The 19,869-nt window shown below is 41.0% G+C and overlaps 1 protein-coding gene across 1 annotated transcript; it reads right to left on the reverse strand.

The window, feature by feature from the left end:
- Nucleotides 1-303: 303 nt before the first annotated feature.
- On the reverse strand, nt 304-16,702 carry LOC118786493 (cytosolic phospholipase A2 zeta-like). Its single transcript, XM_036541561.1, has 20 exons — nt 16,534-16,702; nt 15,053-15,125; nt 14,675-14,811; nt 12,430-12,561; nt 11,758-11,798; nt 11,335-11,377; nt 10,980-11,034; nt 10,494-10,648; nt 10,216-10,347; nt 9,183-9,217; nt 8,870-9,005; nt 8,373-8,509; nt 7,381-7,603; nt 5,500-5,617; nt 5,208-5,345; nt 4,771-4,878; nt 2,558-2,749; nt 2,161-2,330; nt 1,791-1,977; nt 304-1,248 (listed from the first exon to the last, which is right to left on the reverse strand). The coding sequence occupies exons 1-20, from the start codon at nt 16,642-16,644 to the stop codon at nt 977-979; spliced, it is 2,595 nt and encodes an 864-aa protein (XP_036397454.1). The 5' UTR covers nt 16,645-16,702; the 3' UTR covers nt 304-976.
- Between the last annotated feature and the right edge of the window lie 3,167 nt (nt 16,703-19,869).

Consider the following 19,869-nt stretch of genomic DNA (forward strand, 5'->3'; position numbering starts at 1 on the left):
ACCCTACAGTTCTCACACATCCAATGTCCCTCTTTAGACAAGAGATACATATGCTGAAATCTGTTTTAGCACTCTGCCGTCTGTATATATTATCGTATAGCCCACCCTAGGTATAAATATTGCCTAAATATTGCAAAGCAAAGTGCCAATGGGTTTAGAGCCAAAGGGTGATGTCCCTGTATGTTTGCATGTATAATTATACAAAAGATTATACACTTTCTCTGTTCTCTGAGTCAACCCACAAGCTTTTACAAAACTTTGTTGGTGTGTTCTCTCAGCAATGTATTAATAGTTTGCTCACCTCTACTCCCATGGTGTGATTACTGAAAAAATTGTGTAAAAAGTTTAAAATTTTTCATCCTTCAAAGAAAATTGTTAGAACTGTGGGCGCAGTCATGATTTACATAATCTATAATTAATATAATGAAAGTTTTTTGCAGGGTTAAAAGTGAGTACACATAGGTACAGATGAAAAAATGTTTATTTAAAGGGACCTTTTGCAGAAGCCAAAACAAAAACATCAGGCAACAGCTATGTTAGGTAAAGGTTTTAAATAAACAGCTATGTGTGCTTACATTTTGTGCCTTAATTATCATTATGTATAAATATTTGAAATAAATAGTGAGACAAAACTTTTGCTCTCATTCTTTTCAAATGCCTCATAATAATGAGCTGAAGATGGCTGAGGACAATGGAGAAATACTTCAGTGGCGATGTGAGGCTGTGGTGATTGGCTCCTGGAATAACTGACAGCCCTTGTCTAGTCTGACACTGCCGCTCATTCAACTTGAATGGATACACTTCTGTTCTTTTGTGATGTAAGTCACTCTGGATAAGAGTGTTTTAAATGGATGTAATGTAATATAGTGACAGAAAACCTTCATCTTGTGAAAGAAGTTGTGAGTTTGAGTCTTGACATCAAAATGGTTTGACAGTGAGGTGTAAAGTCTTACCACTATATCTTACTCTTAAAACTTTATTTCATTCTTTTCTTGCAGCAGGACGGTGATTCCGATGGCATTTGGGAGGGCTGGGTCATTTTTTCGGTAGGGTTGTGTCTATTCAGAGACAGCTGTAGAGCCCGAAGAATGGTCTCCTTGTTGTTGACCACATTGTAGGAAGTGAGAGCCACCAGTCGCTGGAACTCCTCTGGGGTGTATGTAAAATGGTAAGTCCTGTAGGGGGAGCCGCTGCTGCTGACGTCCACCTGCCCCTCTGTTAGCTCCACCTCTCCCACACGCCTCACACCTACCGAAACAGAGCTGTAAGCACTGACCTCACACTTTAGCCACTCCTACAGTTTTGTCTCTGCCACAGATGTAAAGAGTTACTGATTTGTAATTGAGAGAGGTCTTTGAACTGGCATGTTACATATTTTCCTTGGTAAAACAAATAAGTTTTAAAACTGACTCATGAAATTATATTCAGTTAAATGGGTGTTCAGGCTGAATGCTTTAGACAGTGGCCAAAGTATCGCATGATCGACTAAACCTGGATCAAGGAGACCGTAAAAGAGTTTAGACACTGGGTATGGAGAAAAACTAAAGCAGAATTCTATGCACTGTGTGAAAACATTGTGCTCGGTTCTTGGTCTATGCAGGTTCAATTTCTGTGATTTGTTCTGTGTGCTGTCTTTTGATTGATTTGAATTAATGTGCATCAGCTCCTCGAGATGGGTCTCCTAAACTTCAACGCTCTGCATTACAGATTTCACTTCTGCATGATAGCCCATCTAAAACTGTGAAGGAATCCCAAACGCTCCCCTTTACAGGCCATCCGGATGTGCTTACCAGGGGCTCGGAACTCTCGGAAGGAGGCGTTGATGAGGGGGAAGTGAAGCACTATGGGAGCGCTGGGATTGTCCTCATCTCTAAAGAGGTAGCATTCCTGCAGGGGTTTCCCCTCCAGGGAGCTGAAGTCAATGTTGGGGAAGGGCAGGCGGTGATCAGCACAGTATTGGGCTGTGTGCTTCAGGACCTGGGGAGAGAGAGGAGTCACCCTGCCCTCTGTTCATACATCATTACACTACACCCATGTAGTGAACTGCCAACATTATATTACACCCACATAATGAACAGCCAACATTATTTTGGTTTTGTTCAAATCAAATGATAGGGTGAACCCAATGCATCCAACAGCCAGCTATTGCAGCTTAATCACCTTGAACTGGTCATCTTGCCATGAGTAGTTGAAGGACAAGATGAGGTCCACATTTCTTTGTGGCCTCATTAAGGGAGGGAATCCCACATTAATGGCAAACCCAGAGTCCACAAGTTTGAGTTTAGAGTCTGAGGGCGTCAGGCTGTTCGGAAAGGCGTCCACGTGTGTATCTGTAACAGCACAAGAATTAGGGCTAATTAATGCTGAATTAATGCTAATTAATAAATCAAGTTTACCATAGATACAGAGCAAGATGATAAACTCATTGAAAAATCTGATCCAAAGATAGTTAGAATCCAGAATGCAAATGATCGAGTACAGATAATGCAAAGGCACATGAATTAGAGTTGAATGGACGGCGCATGAATGCCACTTGGAAACCTTGAATCCCAAATACCTTTCCATGTCAGGAAGCCATTGCTCTCACTGTAGTTCCAGTGCAGACTGAACCCACGCAGGAAGTTATAAGTCTGGCTGATGATTGGTCGGTCAGTTAGGAGGTTTTCCAGCATCTCAGTGAGGTTGCCCACGGGCTCGATAAAGTAGGTGTGCAGTGCTGATGGTGGGTGGCCGTGGGCGTCGCTCTCGTCTGAGGAAAGGGACACATGTCATCTCCAGTGACAGTGTCTGTCTGCATGGCAGTTTAACATTCTTTTGAGTAAATACCCTTTTAAACAAAATTTCTTCATCAATTACACTATCAACATATTCTCTTTTTTCATATATTTCATATTCTCCTTTTCCCAATTCATGCAACCCTATTTTGGAATCACAAATTGTAAATTGTGGTTGTCTCACCACAACAACCTCCATACTTGCACAGTAGCGCTAAATTGAGATGACTGCGTCATCCAATGTAATCCTATGCAGCCAATAGGAATTTTCCAAGTTGCAAATCATACATATCACCACAGTAGAGTGAGCGCTTGATATTGGATAGGCGTTTCTCCACTGACATCATCTATGCAGCTGACAGGTGCCTGATGAATTACAGGTTGCCGGACAGCAGTGAAAACAGGAAAACCAGGCCAAATTACCAACGTCTATTGCTGGTGTGTGCCAGTAAATGACCCAGCTAGTTTTGAACCCAGCTGTAGGTCTCAGGCTGCGCTCAATGCAAATTCCTTGCTGGCTCACTATGAATGTATACTTATCCCCTCCTGTGAGGGTTTGTGTGTTTTAACAGGATGGGTGTCACCTCACCAGGAAGGAGAGCTGTTTTTGTGCTGCAGAAATAAGATGCCACTGCTCTATGCACTAAACCTGAAAACACTCTTTATTTTTCTTATTAAAGTTCCCCTTAACAATGAAAGGGCTGCAAACTGCTTTACAGAGCACAGCACAGAGAGTATCTGGTGTGTTTTTTCTGATATCATATTTGTCAGAGTACCCCTAATTTTAGGTTTGTCCTGGAATTTAAAGTGCTGTGGTCTAACGCATATGTAAAATATAACGCATTGTTCCTGTCTCATTTTTCCTTTTTCTTTTGTATGAACACTTGCGGAGTGTGGACCCTGTTTATCACATAGATACACACACATGCACACACTGATTATAATGTAGATACACAACTGTTGGGAGTGGACAATCGTTTCTCTAGTTTCTGTAGTGTGAAATGTTATTTCTGTGTGAACTGCAGAATGCTAGGTTTAAGGAATGTGATAAGAAGCTTGGTCAAGGATGGGAAAGTTAACGGAAGGAAAAATAGTGCCTTTATCTATTCATTTAATTCAACTTTGGGCACACCTGAAAGGATTTTGAGAAAAGGATGTTTCATTTTTAACTTCAGGCCCTCCCAGGTGCATGATTTTGTGTATATAAGACAACATTGTAATCTGCTTTGTTAAGAGCTATTTGACTTATGTGGCGGGGATGCTCTTCCTGAGTGTTCTTAAAATAAACACGGCGGAATATGGGAAGTTTGCGATATTAACATAACATACTGTAACTGGACCAGGACAGTGGTGGTAGAAGGGCACTATCTGCCTGCAGAGGGGCTCCATGACCTGCTCGACTGGAGCCAGGCCACGCACTTGGTGACAATAAACTCAACAGGTGTTGAGGTGGCTCCCCGATCTCTCAATGGGTGTGAGGTGCCATTGAGGGAAAAGCGTGCAGTGAATGAATGAATGAGTAAGTGAGTGAGTAGTGTTTGAACTAAGCTGACAACTGAATCTGTGTACCGAATAACTTTGTACGAGAAACTGCATTCGTCTTTGATCCTGCATTGTGTTTGACTACGTTCTTGCCTGCTACTTTGGATTTGTTTGCTGCACTGGGAACCAGCTTTGCTGGTCAGTAATAGAGAGGTACTGAGGGAGGTGCAGGAAGGCTCCAGGATTTATTTTAGTCTTTACTTTTTGTTGTTTTGTGCTGTTGCTGTGGGCGGTGGATACCTGTCACAATAAAAGTCCTATAGTCCTTTTCGTATTACATGTGTTTGGGCCATCATGTTATTGCACAACCTCACGCCTCACCTCTGGTCCCATCACAACAGAAACACGCACACACTGGGTGTAATATAGACACAGACATGTGCACACAGCTATCGGTCTTATGCTGGCCCTTCTTGAGCTCCTGGAACTCCTGAAGCTCATCACTCAGGCTTACCTGTGTCATGAATGTCCTCACCAAGCCCTGATATCCAGGTGGGCACAGAGCCAGTGAGAGTCCTCACCACCTGTGTCAGGTTAAAGGAGAGCACGCTGCTCCACATCCCTGCACACAGACAGAGCCAGGGGTGTGAGGGCGGGACAGGTGGGCGGGACAGCTTGTGTCCCTCCTGTTTCTCTCCATTGGGGGAGGAGGATGTCCCATAATCATACAAGCATCCAAAACAGAGGTCTCGAAGTCATGTGAATAATGAAAAATGTGTGCTGACATCTATTTCGGTAATGACACTAAATATAATATGGTCTATATACTTACCCATACATAAAAACAAACACAAACATGCACACATACACGCAAAGATATGCGCAGATATGCACAGGATATGCACAGAGACAAATATGTGTGTGTTCACACACACACATACACATACTCACCGAGCAGAAAAGAGATGCGCATTTCTGGGTGTTTCTTGATCAGATGACCCATGTAAAACTCACTCCCAAAATCCTCTGTCCTCACAAAGGCACCATACTTAGGGATGCCAACCTCATAGGGGGTAAATTCACACCACTCTGGGGGGAGATGGAGGGGACAGCACTGTGACAAACAGCTTAGCTTTGATTTCTCATCTTAGCACATGAGCAGTGGGAAACGCAATCCAGCGGGTCCTGATAATTGCTTGTGAAATGTGAAATGATGTGAAAGCAGAGCCGTGAATGATTATACCAGCAACAGCTGTGCTGCCATTGATACCATCCTTCACGTTTACAGCTGTGTAGATGGGATAGGGGTTTTGTCCTTCTGCTACTGCCCTCTGCTGGCTGGAAAGGGTGCTGCAATTAGTCTTGAACATGAGAACAGAGGAAAAAAAAATTATTTTCATTACATTATACGTTTGTTTAACAGATACCCTTACTTAGTGGCACACACTACAGCAGGGGTAGGCAATTCTAGTCATAGAATTCCAGAGATTTTCTTTATTTATTAGATTATCAGATTAGCATTTATCCAGAATAACGTTCTTTTATCTGTCTAATTGGCTGAACATGTGCAGAAGCTGAACAGTCAGAATTCTAAGCAGAAATGTTTGGGTTACAAGCCCAGCTCACTGGTGGCTACACCATGCTGTCTGTTCTTAATAACACTGAGTAAATTGTGCTGCACAAACATAAGTGATCGTTCACCTGAGCTACAACGGTTCTGCGTGCAGGAGTGCACAAGAGGACAGGGACAGATGAGAGAGTATCTCAGCAAATACTTTCAATATTAATTATATTCAGGTAAAAAACTGTAAAGCGCATTCAAATTATTTAGTCTAAATACCACTACAACCAATATGTGTTTATAGTAGTGAGCTTGTATTGATTAAAAAACACTTGAATTGGGTTATTCAAATATATTTCTGAGCACCAGTTAAGCTCAGCTTGGGTAGCCAGGTCCAAAGATGAAAGGTGGTTCTATGTGACACCAAAAGGGTTACAGAGTATAGCCAGTGTTTGGCAAAGTAAGCAGTGAGGGAGTTATGATACAAGGATATTTTAGATATTATGTGACATGATGTTCACCTGATTCCTGTGTAACCAGATAGGAAAAACAAGATAAATGAAATTTCTCAACTGTGACCACAGAAAATGCAAATATTTTTCAAGAGCTCAATAAATGGACTTAACCTCACGTAGTATTTTTCTCACCCATAGCTATCAAACATGCAAATCTCCTACAGGTCACTGGCCACAGTGGAGCTGCTGGAGTAGATCAGGGGAAAGTTTAATAGGTAAAATACTCTTAAGTCCAGCGCTGGGTCAAAAGAACTCTGTTACCTCTACCTGGGAATCTCACCTGTCATTATTGTGAAACGTTGCTTGCTGAACTCACTTACAGATCCTGAGAACTGGCTTACGACTGGCTGCCAAAATCAACAGCTTGGCAGGAAGCATAAACAGAACAGATAAACGAGTGGAGCACTGTTTCTGATCAAGACCACTTTTAGGCAGTTGTGTGCTATTGTGCTGCTGGATTGAGCATCTTACTGTGTTAAAGCAGATGCTGTGAGGGGCAAAGGTTCTCTGTAAACAGAGACACTGCGTTGGCTGTGCAAAGAACAGCTACATTCTTTGCAGTTAAAAGAAGAAGTGTGCAAAAACATACTGAGAAACAGGGAACATATATCTGGGGAGGGAGTGTATGTCACACATATGGAAATCATTTGTTAACACATGACTGAGGCAGCAAGGAACTTGGAGTGTTATATCATCCCCTGGATTTGTCCACAAAACCCAGCAAAGGGAAAAAGAGGTCTTTCCCAAAACTGGCTAAATGGGTGTATCCTGTGCATCAAATTTCTAACCAAAAAGAAACACATTTTGAATGTACTAACTAAATAAGTAAATATGTGTAAGTGAATATAAATAAGTGAAAATATGTGTTGGGTAGGTTTTCATTTATGTATTGTGTGTTAGTGTATGTGTCTGCATCAGCTGCGATAGCTATGTTAGCTTCATTAGCCACAGTAGCTGTGTTAGCATCAGCTGTGATCATTGCATTAGCTGTGTTAGCATGCTAGCTGCATTCGTGCTCCTTTTACTGTGTTAGAATGCAAGTCCCCACCTTGCCGTGGATGAGGTGCTCAATCATGAGACCAAACACGTCAATGAAGGACACAAGCTGGCCACCCCACGCTTTCTTCTGCAGTTCCTGGATGTAGTATTTCAGCTGGCCGGGGGAGAGGATCCCAGACAGGCTTTTGCTGATCTCTGACCTCACTGAAGACAGCGGAGCCTCCATGTCTCTCTGTGACCAGTCCGAATCTGCGTACAGGTTGGACATCGTCCTGCACAAGCAAAGGAAATGTGACCCTCCTCACCTTAAAAAAACATTCATTCAAAACAATATCATTTACTACTATCATTGCTGAAGCATTTTCAGAATGAAAAGAATTAATCAGCCAGATGGCATATTTGTATATCTATGTACACATCTAGGCAAAATATATTTACATGTATAGTCACATTTCTCATTAGTCATATCTCATGGCCTTCATCGCTCTGTGCTAGAGCACAGAATGTTTTTTTTTTATTTTAAAATGTTTACAATGTTTCTATATTTTGTACATATCAAGAACCTACTATTGAAAAAATAATGCAATTCAAATGACTTCAAAATAGTTTTAAAGTGATGCCTCTTCTGCATTTCTTGAAATGTTTGAAATTATTTGGCTGCTACAAAACTTGCAAGTTTTGCACATCATGGAGCTCATTTTGCAAATGGAGCAGTTACACTTCCACCAGACTTGATTTTCACATGGGGCAAGAGGCTGTGGAGATAAAATGCTCCCGAAACTAGACAATGTCATGATGCATGAAACACCATTCCATCTATTTCCATCTAAAACCCCATCACACAGGATTAAAAACATGCTCAGCATAGACCTTGAACAGTTCCAGTGGTTATTTTCAGGCCACAATCTGGTTGGGGGAGCATTTTCAAGCATTTGTTGATCTGGCATAGAGAGGATGTATTTAAAATCTGTCCATAAGGATGTGTTTTATTGAATATATACCATGTATTTAAATAATGATGGGGGTCCTGAGCACACTGACCATGTAGAGCCAGACACGCCCGTGATGTAGCTGACTGCGTCCAGCAGGCCAAGGGTCTGGAGTCCCTTCAGACTCCCGTAGAGGGCTGTCATTGCCCTGGTTCCACCCCCCGAACCCACCACCGCCACCACAGGCACCTGGCGGAAACAGCCTGTGTTAGTGATCTACTCTAGAAAAACCAGACCTTTAACACCCACAAGACAGAATCCATGTGGAACTCCACCTCTGTGTCATAATGCACAAATCAATCCTGATCTAAAAATCACCAAACATATAATCAAAACCAATAAATAGCTAGCGATGAAGCAAACTACTTGTGCATGGATTCATTTTCATTGCATCATGCTTAGTGTTTTATTACCCTTTTTAATAGAAATAATTCTGTTACTAATTATGCAATTAATAAAAAAAAACGGTCACTGTCAGCTGTCGCTGAGTTTTACCAAAGATAAGGTAAGTATCCTAGCTGTCCTAGGTGGGCTAAGGTGAGCTCGTACCTGATGGGACTCTGGTGCAGAGGGGAGAAGCAGAGCTTTCTGAAGAGTACGGGACACCAGATCTTTCCTCTTCTCCAAAAATGCCTTCTCCTCCTTAGGGATATCAAACCCCAAACGCACATCCAGGGCGTCAGAGCTGACCGCAAACGGAATGAACACAAGTTCAGAACCAGTCACGCCGGGAATGAACACACTTTCAGAGACGACGTGGAGGGAATGAACAAATACTCAAATGCAGGACAGTTTTCCTGAAACAGGAAACACGAGCGAGCATGGCTCTTTAGAATTGTATCAGATTATAGAGTTACTTTACCAGTCCTTAGCCTTCAGCTGAAGATCAATTTCATCCTGTGAATAGAATCCATTTTTACACACATGCTGGATTCAGAGCTGAGAGTCACAATTCCCATAACATATGTCTCAAAAAAATTGGTCAGATTTGAATCAAAATAGTGCCTCCATGGCCAATTGGTAATTATAGCAGTTGCCAGACATTTCTCAATAATGCAAAGGATCAGTGCCAGCCCTGCAGCACATAGGCGTCATTTACGCTGGGGACGCTGGGGACATGTCCCCACCACTTTTTGTCGTGGCCCATTTCCTCCCCACTGCTTTAAAAATGTGTGAACACGTCAAACCTGTCATTGTCCCCAGCACTTTTCAAAACAAACAGACGCCCATGCTGCAGCAGACACAGGGAGACACAGCTGTTGCATGTTGGTAACGTTCTGATTGCCTAAATAAGGTGTACTAAATTCCCTGAACATTCAAAGAAGGGACATGAGTGGCACATTAACAGCAGAGTGAAACTGTCTTTGAGAACTCTGGAGAAACTCCCCCGGCAGGGAGAAGGTACAAAGCACAGTCAGCACAATGTCACCTGGAATCTCAAGGGCAATCTGAATGCACTGGTGTTTAATTTCTGAAAAAGCTATTTCCATCAAGCATCTGATAAGCTTTCACTGTGGGGCAAGTGCCACTACATAAAGGAGGCTAAGCAGCACAAAGCTAAGTCAAAGATGACAACTGAAGAAACACAGCTAATAAAAACAAGCTGATTTTCATTACTTCATTGGTGAAAATGACATTGGATTTACTCTCACATTCCTATACTTGACTGATATTAAGGTGTTTAACTGATGCCATTTGTTTAGTGAAACAACAATAATTCCAATAGTGCCCATCTCTGAAGAATAGGTTAATCTTTAATTACCTTAAACCCCCTGTTAAATAACCATTTTAACGTTCTGTCAGTGTTTCTAACCAGACTTGCACAGTTCACGTCTATCAGAGCAGAACATAGATGCAAAATTAAGCAGATGGACCTGCTGGATCAGGGAACATACCTTCCCTACTGGCACAGACAGTGTTACTTCATGATTAAGAGGAAGTGACTTCAGAGGGACTGTGGTTCTGTCCGGGACTTCCTGCGTCTCTCCTCCAGCTTCATCTTCACTTTTCCGGGTATCTTCTTCATTCTGGGGACACAGCACAGTGTGAAACACTACATTTTAGACCAACAACTTCTACACTTTTTTGTCCCTGTCCTCGTGCCCCTGTCCCTGTTTCTCTCTTTCTCCCCCTCTTTTTGCACTTGCAGGCAGCAGTGACACGGATACTTCACCTTCTCTGTAAGGCGGTGGACCTCTAGCTCCGTCTCCAGGTCCCTGTTGATGTGGAACTGGATTGGCTGCTCCACACTGGCTGGCAGGTGAGAGCCCAGCACCACCTGCTCCTCCTCGTATGCGCCATTCAGTTTCAGAACCAGGTCTTGTCTCTCTGTATCACACAGCAGAACCGGGTCAGGTGAGCCTAACAGCATCTAAGAAAACACTAACTGCACTAACAGCCGAAATGGGAGGGAGTCCTAGGAATCTAAGACCAAATCTTCACCTCAGTTGCTGCCCAAGCAGATACTAAACCAGACCAAAGCTGATGGATCATTGATAAGCACAGATAAGGTAAAGAGAACATTCCTCCCTCTATTTTTTTGAGTATGTCTTTCATGTCTATTTACTGTTCCAGCTTTTTTTTTTTTTGCTTTGCAGTGGGAAAATATATTGGCATCAGTGTTAGACTTAGTCTGAAGGAAAAAAATGAATTTGTCTACCATTTTCCTTTGAGGACTCCTCCACTTTCACCTCCAGGAGAGAAAATGGCCCAGCCTAGGGAGCATGAACACTTCAATATGCAAACATTACACAAACATTACAAATTTTTACACAGATATTACACAAACACCATAGAAACATCACACAGAAGGCTGTGGTTGTATGAAAACAGCGTCAACTTGCACTGATTAGAATGAAAGCCCTTAGACAGCAAATACTGATGAGACTTTGTGTTGTATTCTGATTAATGCACAGCTGTTCTGAGGAAACCTGACTGTGTTTCATTATGATTAATGCAATGCTGTTCTGTGCGAGCTTAACTGTGTTTGATTGTGATTAATGCCCAGTGCTTACCACCAGGACTCCATTAGTGATGTACTCTCCTGGCGGGTCTTCACTACAAAGAAAAACAGACACACAGAAGACCATCATTCCTGCAGCATGTAAGACAGAGACGTGTTTCAGTACTACCTTCCTACTTACTACTTGGCTTACTTTAATAATATAACAATAACATAATAACTTTAAATAAAGAGTTTAGAGATGAGGCACAAAAAGCTGACCTCCCCCTTATAAGAAACAACGATGAGGGTCCATGTCTCACAAGAGCAGCTCTTGCTGTGCATGTGACCGGCAGTGCTTCTCTCTGGAAGGCTTTTAAAGAGCCAGGGCGAATGGTGAATTCCCACAGGCTCCTGCTAGTGAAACTGCCTGTGCTCAGTTTTCAGCTCACTCTCCTCTTTCTCTGCTGTACCCACTGTCTGTGCACATGCTCACCTCTCCTCCATTTGGAATTCCACCCACAGCTCGTCCTTTTCCTGAGAGCACAGTGAAGGAAGAGGTGGACTCAGACGAGCACAAGAAACACATGCACACACACATGTATATGTCATGTTTAACATATGTATATGTTAAATAAAAAAGATATTCTATACATTTAATAATTGTCAAAGATGAATGCATTACAAATATGAGTTGCTGTAACTTTTATATATATCACGTTGTGCATGTATTATAATTCACAAACATGACTTGACACCCACAGTATTAAATGTTATTATAAAAATGTAACATCAGAGTGACTTTCAGCATATTTTTTCAGATCAGTCTGAACTAGCTAAATCATTACTGAAAGACCCTGCCAACTACAATACATGCTGTCCTTGAGTTCATTATTGGAAAGTAAGTTGGATTTAGAAGTTGGAATTGAAAGTGGGAAAAATCATTGATCTATTCATTATCATTTTCTGTGAATCATCCTGTGCAAAAGCCAACACAGCGAGCCGATTTTATTGATCATGACAGAATGACTGACAATATTAACCAATAAACTATCATTTCTTTGGGTACATGCTTTGCATATAATGATGCGTAGAACTGCATGTAGTTTAATTCTAGTGCTGGATCCAAAGATGCACTTTTGAATAGAAACAAGAGATATGATCATACCTCAGGGTCCAAGGTGAACACCTTCCTTTCCTTCTTTCCTGGGCACAGGTTATTGAAGTCAAACAGCACCGTGGCACAGAGGTCATCAGAGGTCAGCAAGTCTTTATCAAGGACATTCAGTTCCAGAATGTTCTGTGGAGGAATATTGCACAAAAGGACATCTGTATTCAGAAGTGAAAAATTTGTCTGTCAGATTATCCTTCCCATATTCACCCATTTATTTAAGACCTACATTTAGCCTAGTTTACCTTTATTGTTATTGCTATTGTAAGGACTGTCAACATAGTATGTTTAATTTATTGTAAAACGTCTGATTGATCAAATGCTAAAGGTCTTCTGAATGGATCTCTGAAAACAAAAAGCACCGGAGTGTGGGGTTATATCACTGGAGTGTGGGATTATACCAATCAGTTCTCTAACACATTTGTAATATACCATCCATATGCCTGGAATAGCTTTAACTGACTTACAGTTTCAAAGACTTATTGACGTTAAGTTCTAATATTAAGATTAGGCATTTATATTAAATGAAAATTATATGGTCAATTCCTGTTAACAATCTGGAAAACTAGTCCAGAATCTTAACAGTTCCAACACTGATAGTAAATGCAGCTTCCAGTCAAGCCTTTATCCAAACCGTACTTATCACACCAAACCACACTAGAGGTTCCCCCTGCCTGTGTCAAATAGAGTTTTTGCCTTGATTGTGTGTAAATTATATGAGTAACTAACCGTTCCACAGTATGTATGCTTAGCACATTTCATCTCATGTTTTAATGATATTTTCTGCAAGCCTCACACGCTGAGATCCAAATCACACTTGTATATGCTTAAATGATCCCATTCCTTTGGAATATTTATAGCATCTTTCAACTGGGCATGTTTTCTCTTACAAGAATTTTTCACAAAGGCCATCAGTATAGATGCTGCCACAGATAAAACATTTATAACATTTATACAAAGTCATTTATGTTGTATCTCCCTGGAGGTTCTTAGCTGTATTCACAACTGAAAGCAACAGTCATGACTACCACAAAGACAGTCGTGTAGATAACTATGGAAATGAGCCATTTCATAGGAAAAGACTGAAGAGGTCTGAATTCAAGTGCACATGTTTTGACAAACAAAAGATGAGGTTCCCTGAGAGAGAAATTTAAACAAATATCACTCATACTATGTCTATCTGCACTTAATTTATTGCCTGTGCATAAATAATAATTTCAACACCTTCCTAGATTTTCAGATCTAATTGAGGAATATTCTAATTAAATGTGACAATGTGCCCTGTCACCACCAAAGCAATTTACACATTTTTTGTAATAATAGTAACAAATAGCAATAGTAACAAGCCCTCAAGTAATGCCCAGGAAATATTACACATAAAGGAAAATCGATTGTGTTCAACTAAATGAAATGATTGCATATTTCTGAACTGTATTATCTCAGCTAATTATTTTTTTTGTTTACACCACAGGAAAACTGAACTTGCTCATTATGATAACGCTGGCATTCTCTGTACCAATGAATGCTATGTAGGATAATCAATAACAGGGTCAGAGGTATTTCAGGTGAGAGTGTAGGACAGAGGGGATGAGCTGACGGCTGGAATGCACTCATTGTTCCTGTATATCATGGTTTCAATCTGAGCATTACAGTACTGATGATGTGTTGCCCAGGTTAACCTTGCGTACTGGGCAGTCAGTCTCACCAAACAGTGAAATTAAAGTATACCCCGGTGTATTAATTTTATACTGTTAGAGCCAGCTGCTGTGATTCTATTTCAGTGTAACCACACAGTGTCATACATTGTATACATTTAGATATATAGCTATTTCAACATATTATATTATTTTCTGTAAATTATTGCATTGTTATTGTTCTGGAGAGGTATAAAAAGGGTGCAGGTGGGATTCATCTGGATACAGAAGCAGTTCCTCTTTGCCTTAAAGGGTCTTCACAAAAAAAGCCCAGTTCAATCTAACTTTGATGTAAGTTAGCTTTGAATAGTAAAAGCAAGGAAATACATTTTGTCATTACTTGCATGTTTTTAGTTAATAACAGCAATCACTAAAGGTTTCATTGTTGTCCAAGAATTTCCCATTGAATCTGCTCTATAACCGGATGGCTCTGTGCTTGGCCCAGCATGACAGGTTCACTCTACTGGCTTGCAACTTTATGACTTGCTATCTGAACTCCTCCATCATGTGCTCAGTGCATATACCCAGAGAAGCGTCCCACTCCCCACCTTCACATGACTGTGCACACGGAATTGGAACGTCTCGTTCCACTCCGGGTTGCGGGAGTTGGGCACAGTCTGTGTGTGGTAGGTTCTGGAGGAGGCGGTGGGGAGACGCAGGCTGACGTAGCAGTCCGACTCTGACACTGCGAACAGGAGAGAAACGATGCTGGTAACTGTGGGAAAGCAAACACCCCAACACTCCCTCTTATTATGTACTGCTGCACTGGGGCTCAAAGTTCATATTGGCATCATGGTATCATAATTGGCTGGGAACAGCTAATGTTAGTACAAGACTCGGGTGGGTAGAAAACAAAAATATCAGTACAGTCTTGCACGCTGATAATATCTGGGTGTGTGTGAAACGCTTTCGCTCTCTGGACTCACAGGTGTCATGCTTGGGAATATTCTTGGCACGCAGAACCTTAACAGTCACATTCCAATAAGGGTCCACATCTCTCTGAATCAGGGAAAAAATGGTGAGAGTTTGCACACCTGCATTTTTTTAGTTAGATTTTCATACGTAAGTTGATCTTTAGTTTAATATTTTTTGATAATGACTTAACTTAGTTTTGCTACTATTTTAATTGCTACTGTTATAATACAACAGAATATAACATTACAGGCAGAGACTTTGCCGAAGCATTCAGCTGACATGAGCCCATCATTATGATGTGCTAGCTGAAACTAGCCCCTGCCTCACACTAGTTTCTGCCCCACATTGGTCTCTGCCCCACACTAGCCTCTACCCCACACTGGCCTCTGCCTCACACTATCCTCTGCTCCCCTAGGGTGATGGAAACTGTGTCACTGCACCCCTTTTACTGATATCTTAGACTCCTGTTTGTCATCTCTCTGGCCCTCTAAAGGATGGCTTACAAAGGCAACACATTCAGTATGACAGTGCTGTAACGAGGATGGTGTGGGCGGCTTCACATGTCCTGAATAGTAATTTTACTATTTTAGTCACTTTTAGTTTTGTTTAGTTTAACTATTTCAGTTACTATTTAACTATTTTCCAGCACAAAGTTGCTGATTCAAGTGCTTTTGTTTGAGATACACAAAAATGTTTATTTGTGGCTGAACAGGGCTCATATCTAAGATGAATAAAATGAGGCTCTACTATGACATTATTCCTCAGAATGTGGAAATGAATGTAATGAAGATTGCTAATCTGCCAGAGCTGGAAAGTTATTAAGCAAATGTAGTGGCCAGTGCAGTACATGGTATTGTTCACTCTGGTTGTCCTTATTTCACTAGATAACCTGCAGCCTTTGAACTGTTCCAAGTGCTTCAGCAGTTTACCATAAGAAGGAAAACAATATCATAAACAGTACCAGTCAAAAGTTTGGACATGCCTGATTAAGATAGTGGGAAATACGTATTTAAAGACATTTAGATCTAGATGTCTATCTAAATTTAGATCTTATGCTTAAATGCTTGAAATTTGTTCCATAGTATATATAAATATTGAAGCTTTCTCTTTTTTTGTTATTTTGAAGAATCTAAAATATAGTTTTGATTTGTTTATAACACTTTTTGGTCACTGCATAATTCCATTTGTGTCATTTCATAGTTTTGATATCTTTACTATAATTCTAAAATGTGGAAAATAGTAAAAACAACGAAAGAAAACTGCGTCCAAACTTTTGACCGGTTCTGTATAATACATATATTCATACATTTAGATGCATACCAGATAATATACATATAGTCAAAACATATATGTATTATCAGAACATAAATTTTGCCATTAAAAACACTCATGAACATATTTGCATAGTAGTTGAGAAAGTTTGTTTAGCTGAAGACTTCTGAGCAGTGACTAAGTCGCTGCAGGTTTGTGACAGGTGAGAGGAGTAGCTCACCCAAGCCTTCGCCGGTTTCTGCGTCTCCTGTTCCCTGCGGCGTTGCTGAAGGACAGCCGCTGAGAGCAGAGGCAGCACCTGCCCTGTGATCCTGCCCAGCCTCGCCGACATCACCACAGACCCGAGACTCTTATTCCCCCTCCATTTCAGATAGCGCAAACTGAACGGCTTTCCTCCGAGCACTGGCAGGTCAACGACAGCTTTCCTTATTTATCCTCAGGGGCGTGTCTTCTCCTTGACGTTTTTTTTTTTTTTTTTTTTTAAAGTACTCACACTCACAACCACTCACATTTCCGGTTTGGTAGGCATGTGAAAGTCTCAAATTCTCAGAACCCCACAAGTCTCTTCAAGAGCAAACATGCCAAGTTAATGATAACACCCACTTTTTCGCTGCCTGCCAGTATAGTAACAGATTTACTAAATGTATACAGAATGCATGCTATTGTTCAGGTGCTGTTGAACAGGTAACAAAGTTGTTGCTGTGGGAAAAGCAGGTATTTGTGGAGGTGAAGATGTGTGAAGAATGCACATCTGTATGAGTGTGCATGAATTCAATTGTGGCTGTCTACACAGAGCCATTTCAACCATTTGCCTTAAACTTTAGGACGGATAAACACCGTCATGCCTGCGTTGTACTTGTGCTGGTAGAACACTGCACCCACTCCATGTCCCAGCAGCCTCAGAGGCCTACACCCTGGTTTTACAGGCAGAGGATAGAGGGAGAGGCCAGATTTAATCCACCCCTGGTGCCGTAGTGCTCGGAACATTCTTCTGAACTGGCTTAAACCACTTTCCTCTCCCTCTGTCATCACAAATCTGGGGAAAAAAAAATAAAAAGGTCAAAAAGAAAAAGGCAATTTGGGTCATATGGAGAACATTTCTCATGTTAGATTTCTTAATATTCTCTGAGACTCTGAGATTACTTAATGGGAAACATTAGGATAGACTCCATCTGGAGTTTTGGAGAAACAATTAACGTTTTTAAAATTCCATTCACCCTTACATGTAGGGGACAGAATGTGCTCAAATATATAATTTATATTATATATAATAAAGGACAGGGAAATCCATCACTGTCCCATCATTCTGTGCGCAGGTGTGTGTGTTGTGGGAGGGGGGGGGGGGGCATGGATGACCCCAGACAACCCCGTCACCGCTGTTGCCCTCTCATTTGCCAACACCTTTACACATTCGCTCTCTCTTTCTGGGTGGGGTGGTGGAGCAGGACTGTTTATTTCTCTTGGCTGGGACTTCTCTGTTCTTCCCCTCTCACCTCTGCCTCCTCCTTCAAATATCATCACTGTCATTACGTTACTGTCAGGTAGCTCTCATTATTGCCCTCTACTGGCCCGAGGTCCCTTAGAGAGCTCTCAACCACCAGCGGATGCCACATCCACCTGCTCCTCGGCTCTGAATCCCTCCCCTTCTCTTCTCTAACCCTCTGCTATTCATTGCCTCCTTAACCACCTGTTGCTCTTCCTCTGCCTTCAGGCAATGTAAATGTATATATGATGAAGAGCAGATAGACACTACATAGTAATTAAGCTGCTTCTGTGTAAACACATACCTTTCAGAGTCACTAGCTTTTATGTTGCCCGTGTCATTGCACAAGTACAAGATAGCTGAGAACTATGATTCAACTGCATGAAAAGCGTCAGTTTAGACCAGTGTTTCTCAATCCTGCTCCTGGAGGCCCACTGTCCTGCACGTTTTCCATCTTCCCCTGCACTACCAACCTAACTGAACTTATCAGTGGCACTTTTGATTAGCTGAGCACACCTGATTTAATCAAGAGCATGTTAATCACACTAATCAGGTGTGTTTGGAGCAAGGATAGATTGAAGATATGCAGGACAGTGGGCCTCCAGTTACCTTTAATGGTTAGTGGAAATGAAGTGTTCATTGCAGTTAAATCACAGAGTTTTGATGACTCAACTCTTAATCTACTTATGGGCAATGATAAAATATCGCAGCTGAAAGACTGATATCATACACTCAATGTGGGTTAGGGTAGTGTTGTAAAATAGCCCTCCATTGCAATTTTAGTGAGCTCTTTTGCTTTCCAAGACATATTTGATAAAAAAAAATCATTTTACTAGCCTAAACATGTATATATATATATAAATAAACATTCTAGGTAATTTGTTTTGCAATAAATCACTCCATCTTTAATCCATTCTGTATAAATTTATGACACAGTTAACAGTGGGTGGGATAAAAAATTTAGTGGCTAAAACATTAAATGAAAATCAAATTACAGGAATATGTTGAATTTAACTTTATACTAGGGACAACACAGTACTGTTTGTGAGCATTATAATAATCTGGGAGAAACCGACAACAGGAAAAATAGTATTTCATCCAATGATTTCAGCGTTTTTAAATAATACAAACAGACTACCTTAGCATTGCATTACATAATTAATTACATTATCCTACAGCTTACATATGTACAGACATCATGAGCCATCTCAGGTGTAGACCAGTTACTGATCAGGTCATGTTTCGTGAGGTTAATCGCGTTTGCAGACCATTACCTTCCTGTGATGGAGTCACAGCTTTGTGTAAGCATGCTGTACAAGCCTGAGGGCCACAGATCATAATTGAATTGGCCTTGTTCTGCAAAGGTTCTCGAGGATTTACTTCTCTGCAGAAAACTGTGTATCTCTTTCACGCATCGCTTCCAGTGACGCTTAACGATCACCGGTCTTTTCCTGCCGCTGGACCCTCACTGCTACGCAGCAACGATACAAAACTGCTGCGTCACCTTCGTGGGGAAAAAAGTCTCTGATGTAACAGTTCCAATCCATATCGCACGGTGACGCTGTTACATTGTTTTTGGAACTACGACAGTTTTTGCGCGTGTAAGTGCTGTATGCATCACGTATTAATGAATAGTAAATAAACACATATTTCATTTGTTGTAGTTGGCTCTTTAGCTTGCACGTACACCAGTGTATTAAGACTACCTATTAAAAAAGCAAGAGTTGGAATACCTTCCATGAACTAATGCAGCTTGCAAGCTATTTGTTCTATCCACTACATTTTGTACTCTGCTTCTCTTGTAAGAAGCCATATGAATAAATGTAAATGTAAATGTAATCCACAAGCTAGGTGGCTGGTTATCGTATCATACTCAAGAATGGGTATTTTGTCGGTTATTTTTTTTCCATTAATGATAATTTTTAATGAGACATGTTTACATTTTCGAATCTCAAAATGATTACAAAATAAACCACGACTGCGATGTGTAAAGGTTACAAAAGAGTTACAAAATTACAAACATATATACAAACATATTTTTTAATATAAAAATAGCTAACTGGATTCATCCTC

Source organism: Megalops cyprinoides, chromosome 12 (genome assembly GCF_013368585.1).
Source record: "Megalops cyprinoides isolate fMegCyp1 chromosome 12, fMegCyp1.pri, whole genome shotgun sequence".
NCBI classification, from domain to species: domain Eukaryota; kingdom Metazoa; phylum Chordata; class Actinopteri; order Elopiformes; family Megalopidae; genus Megalops; species Megalops cyprinoides.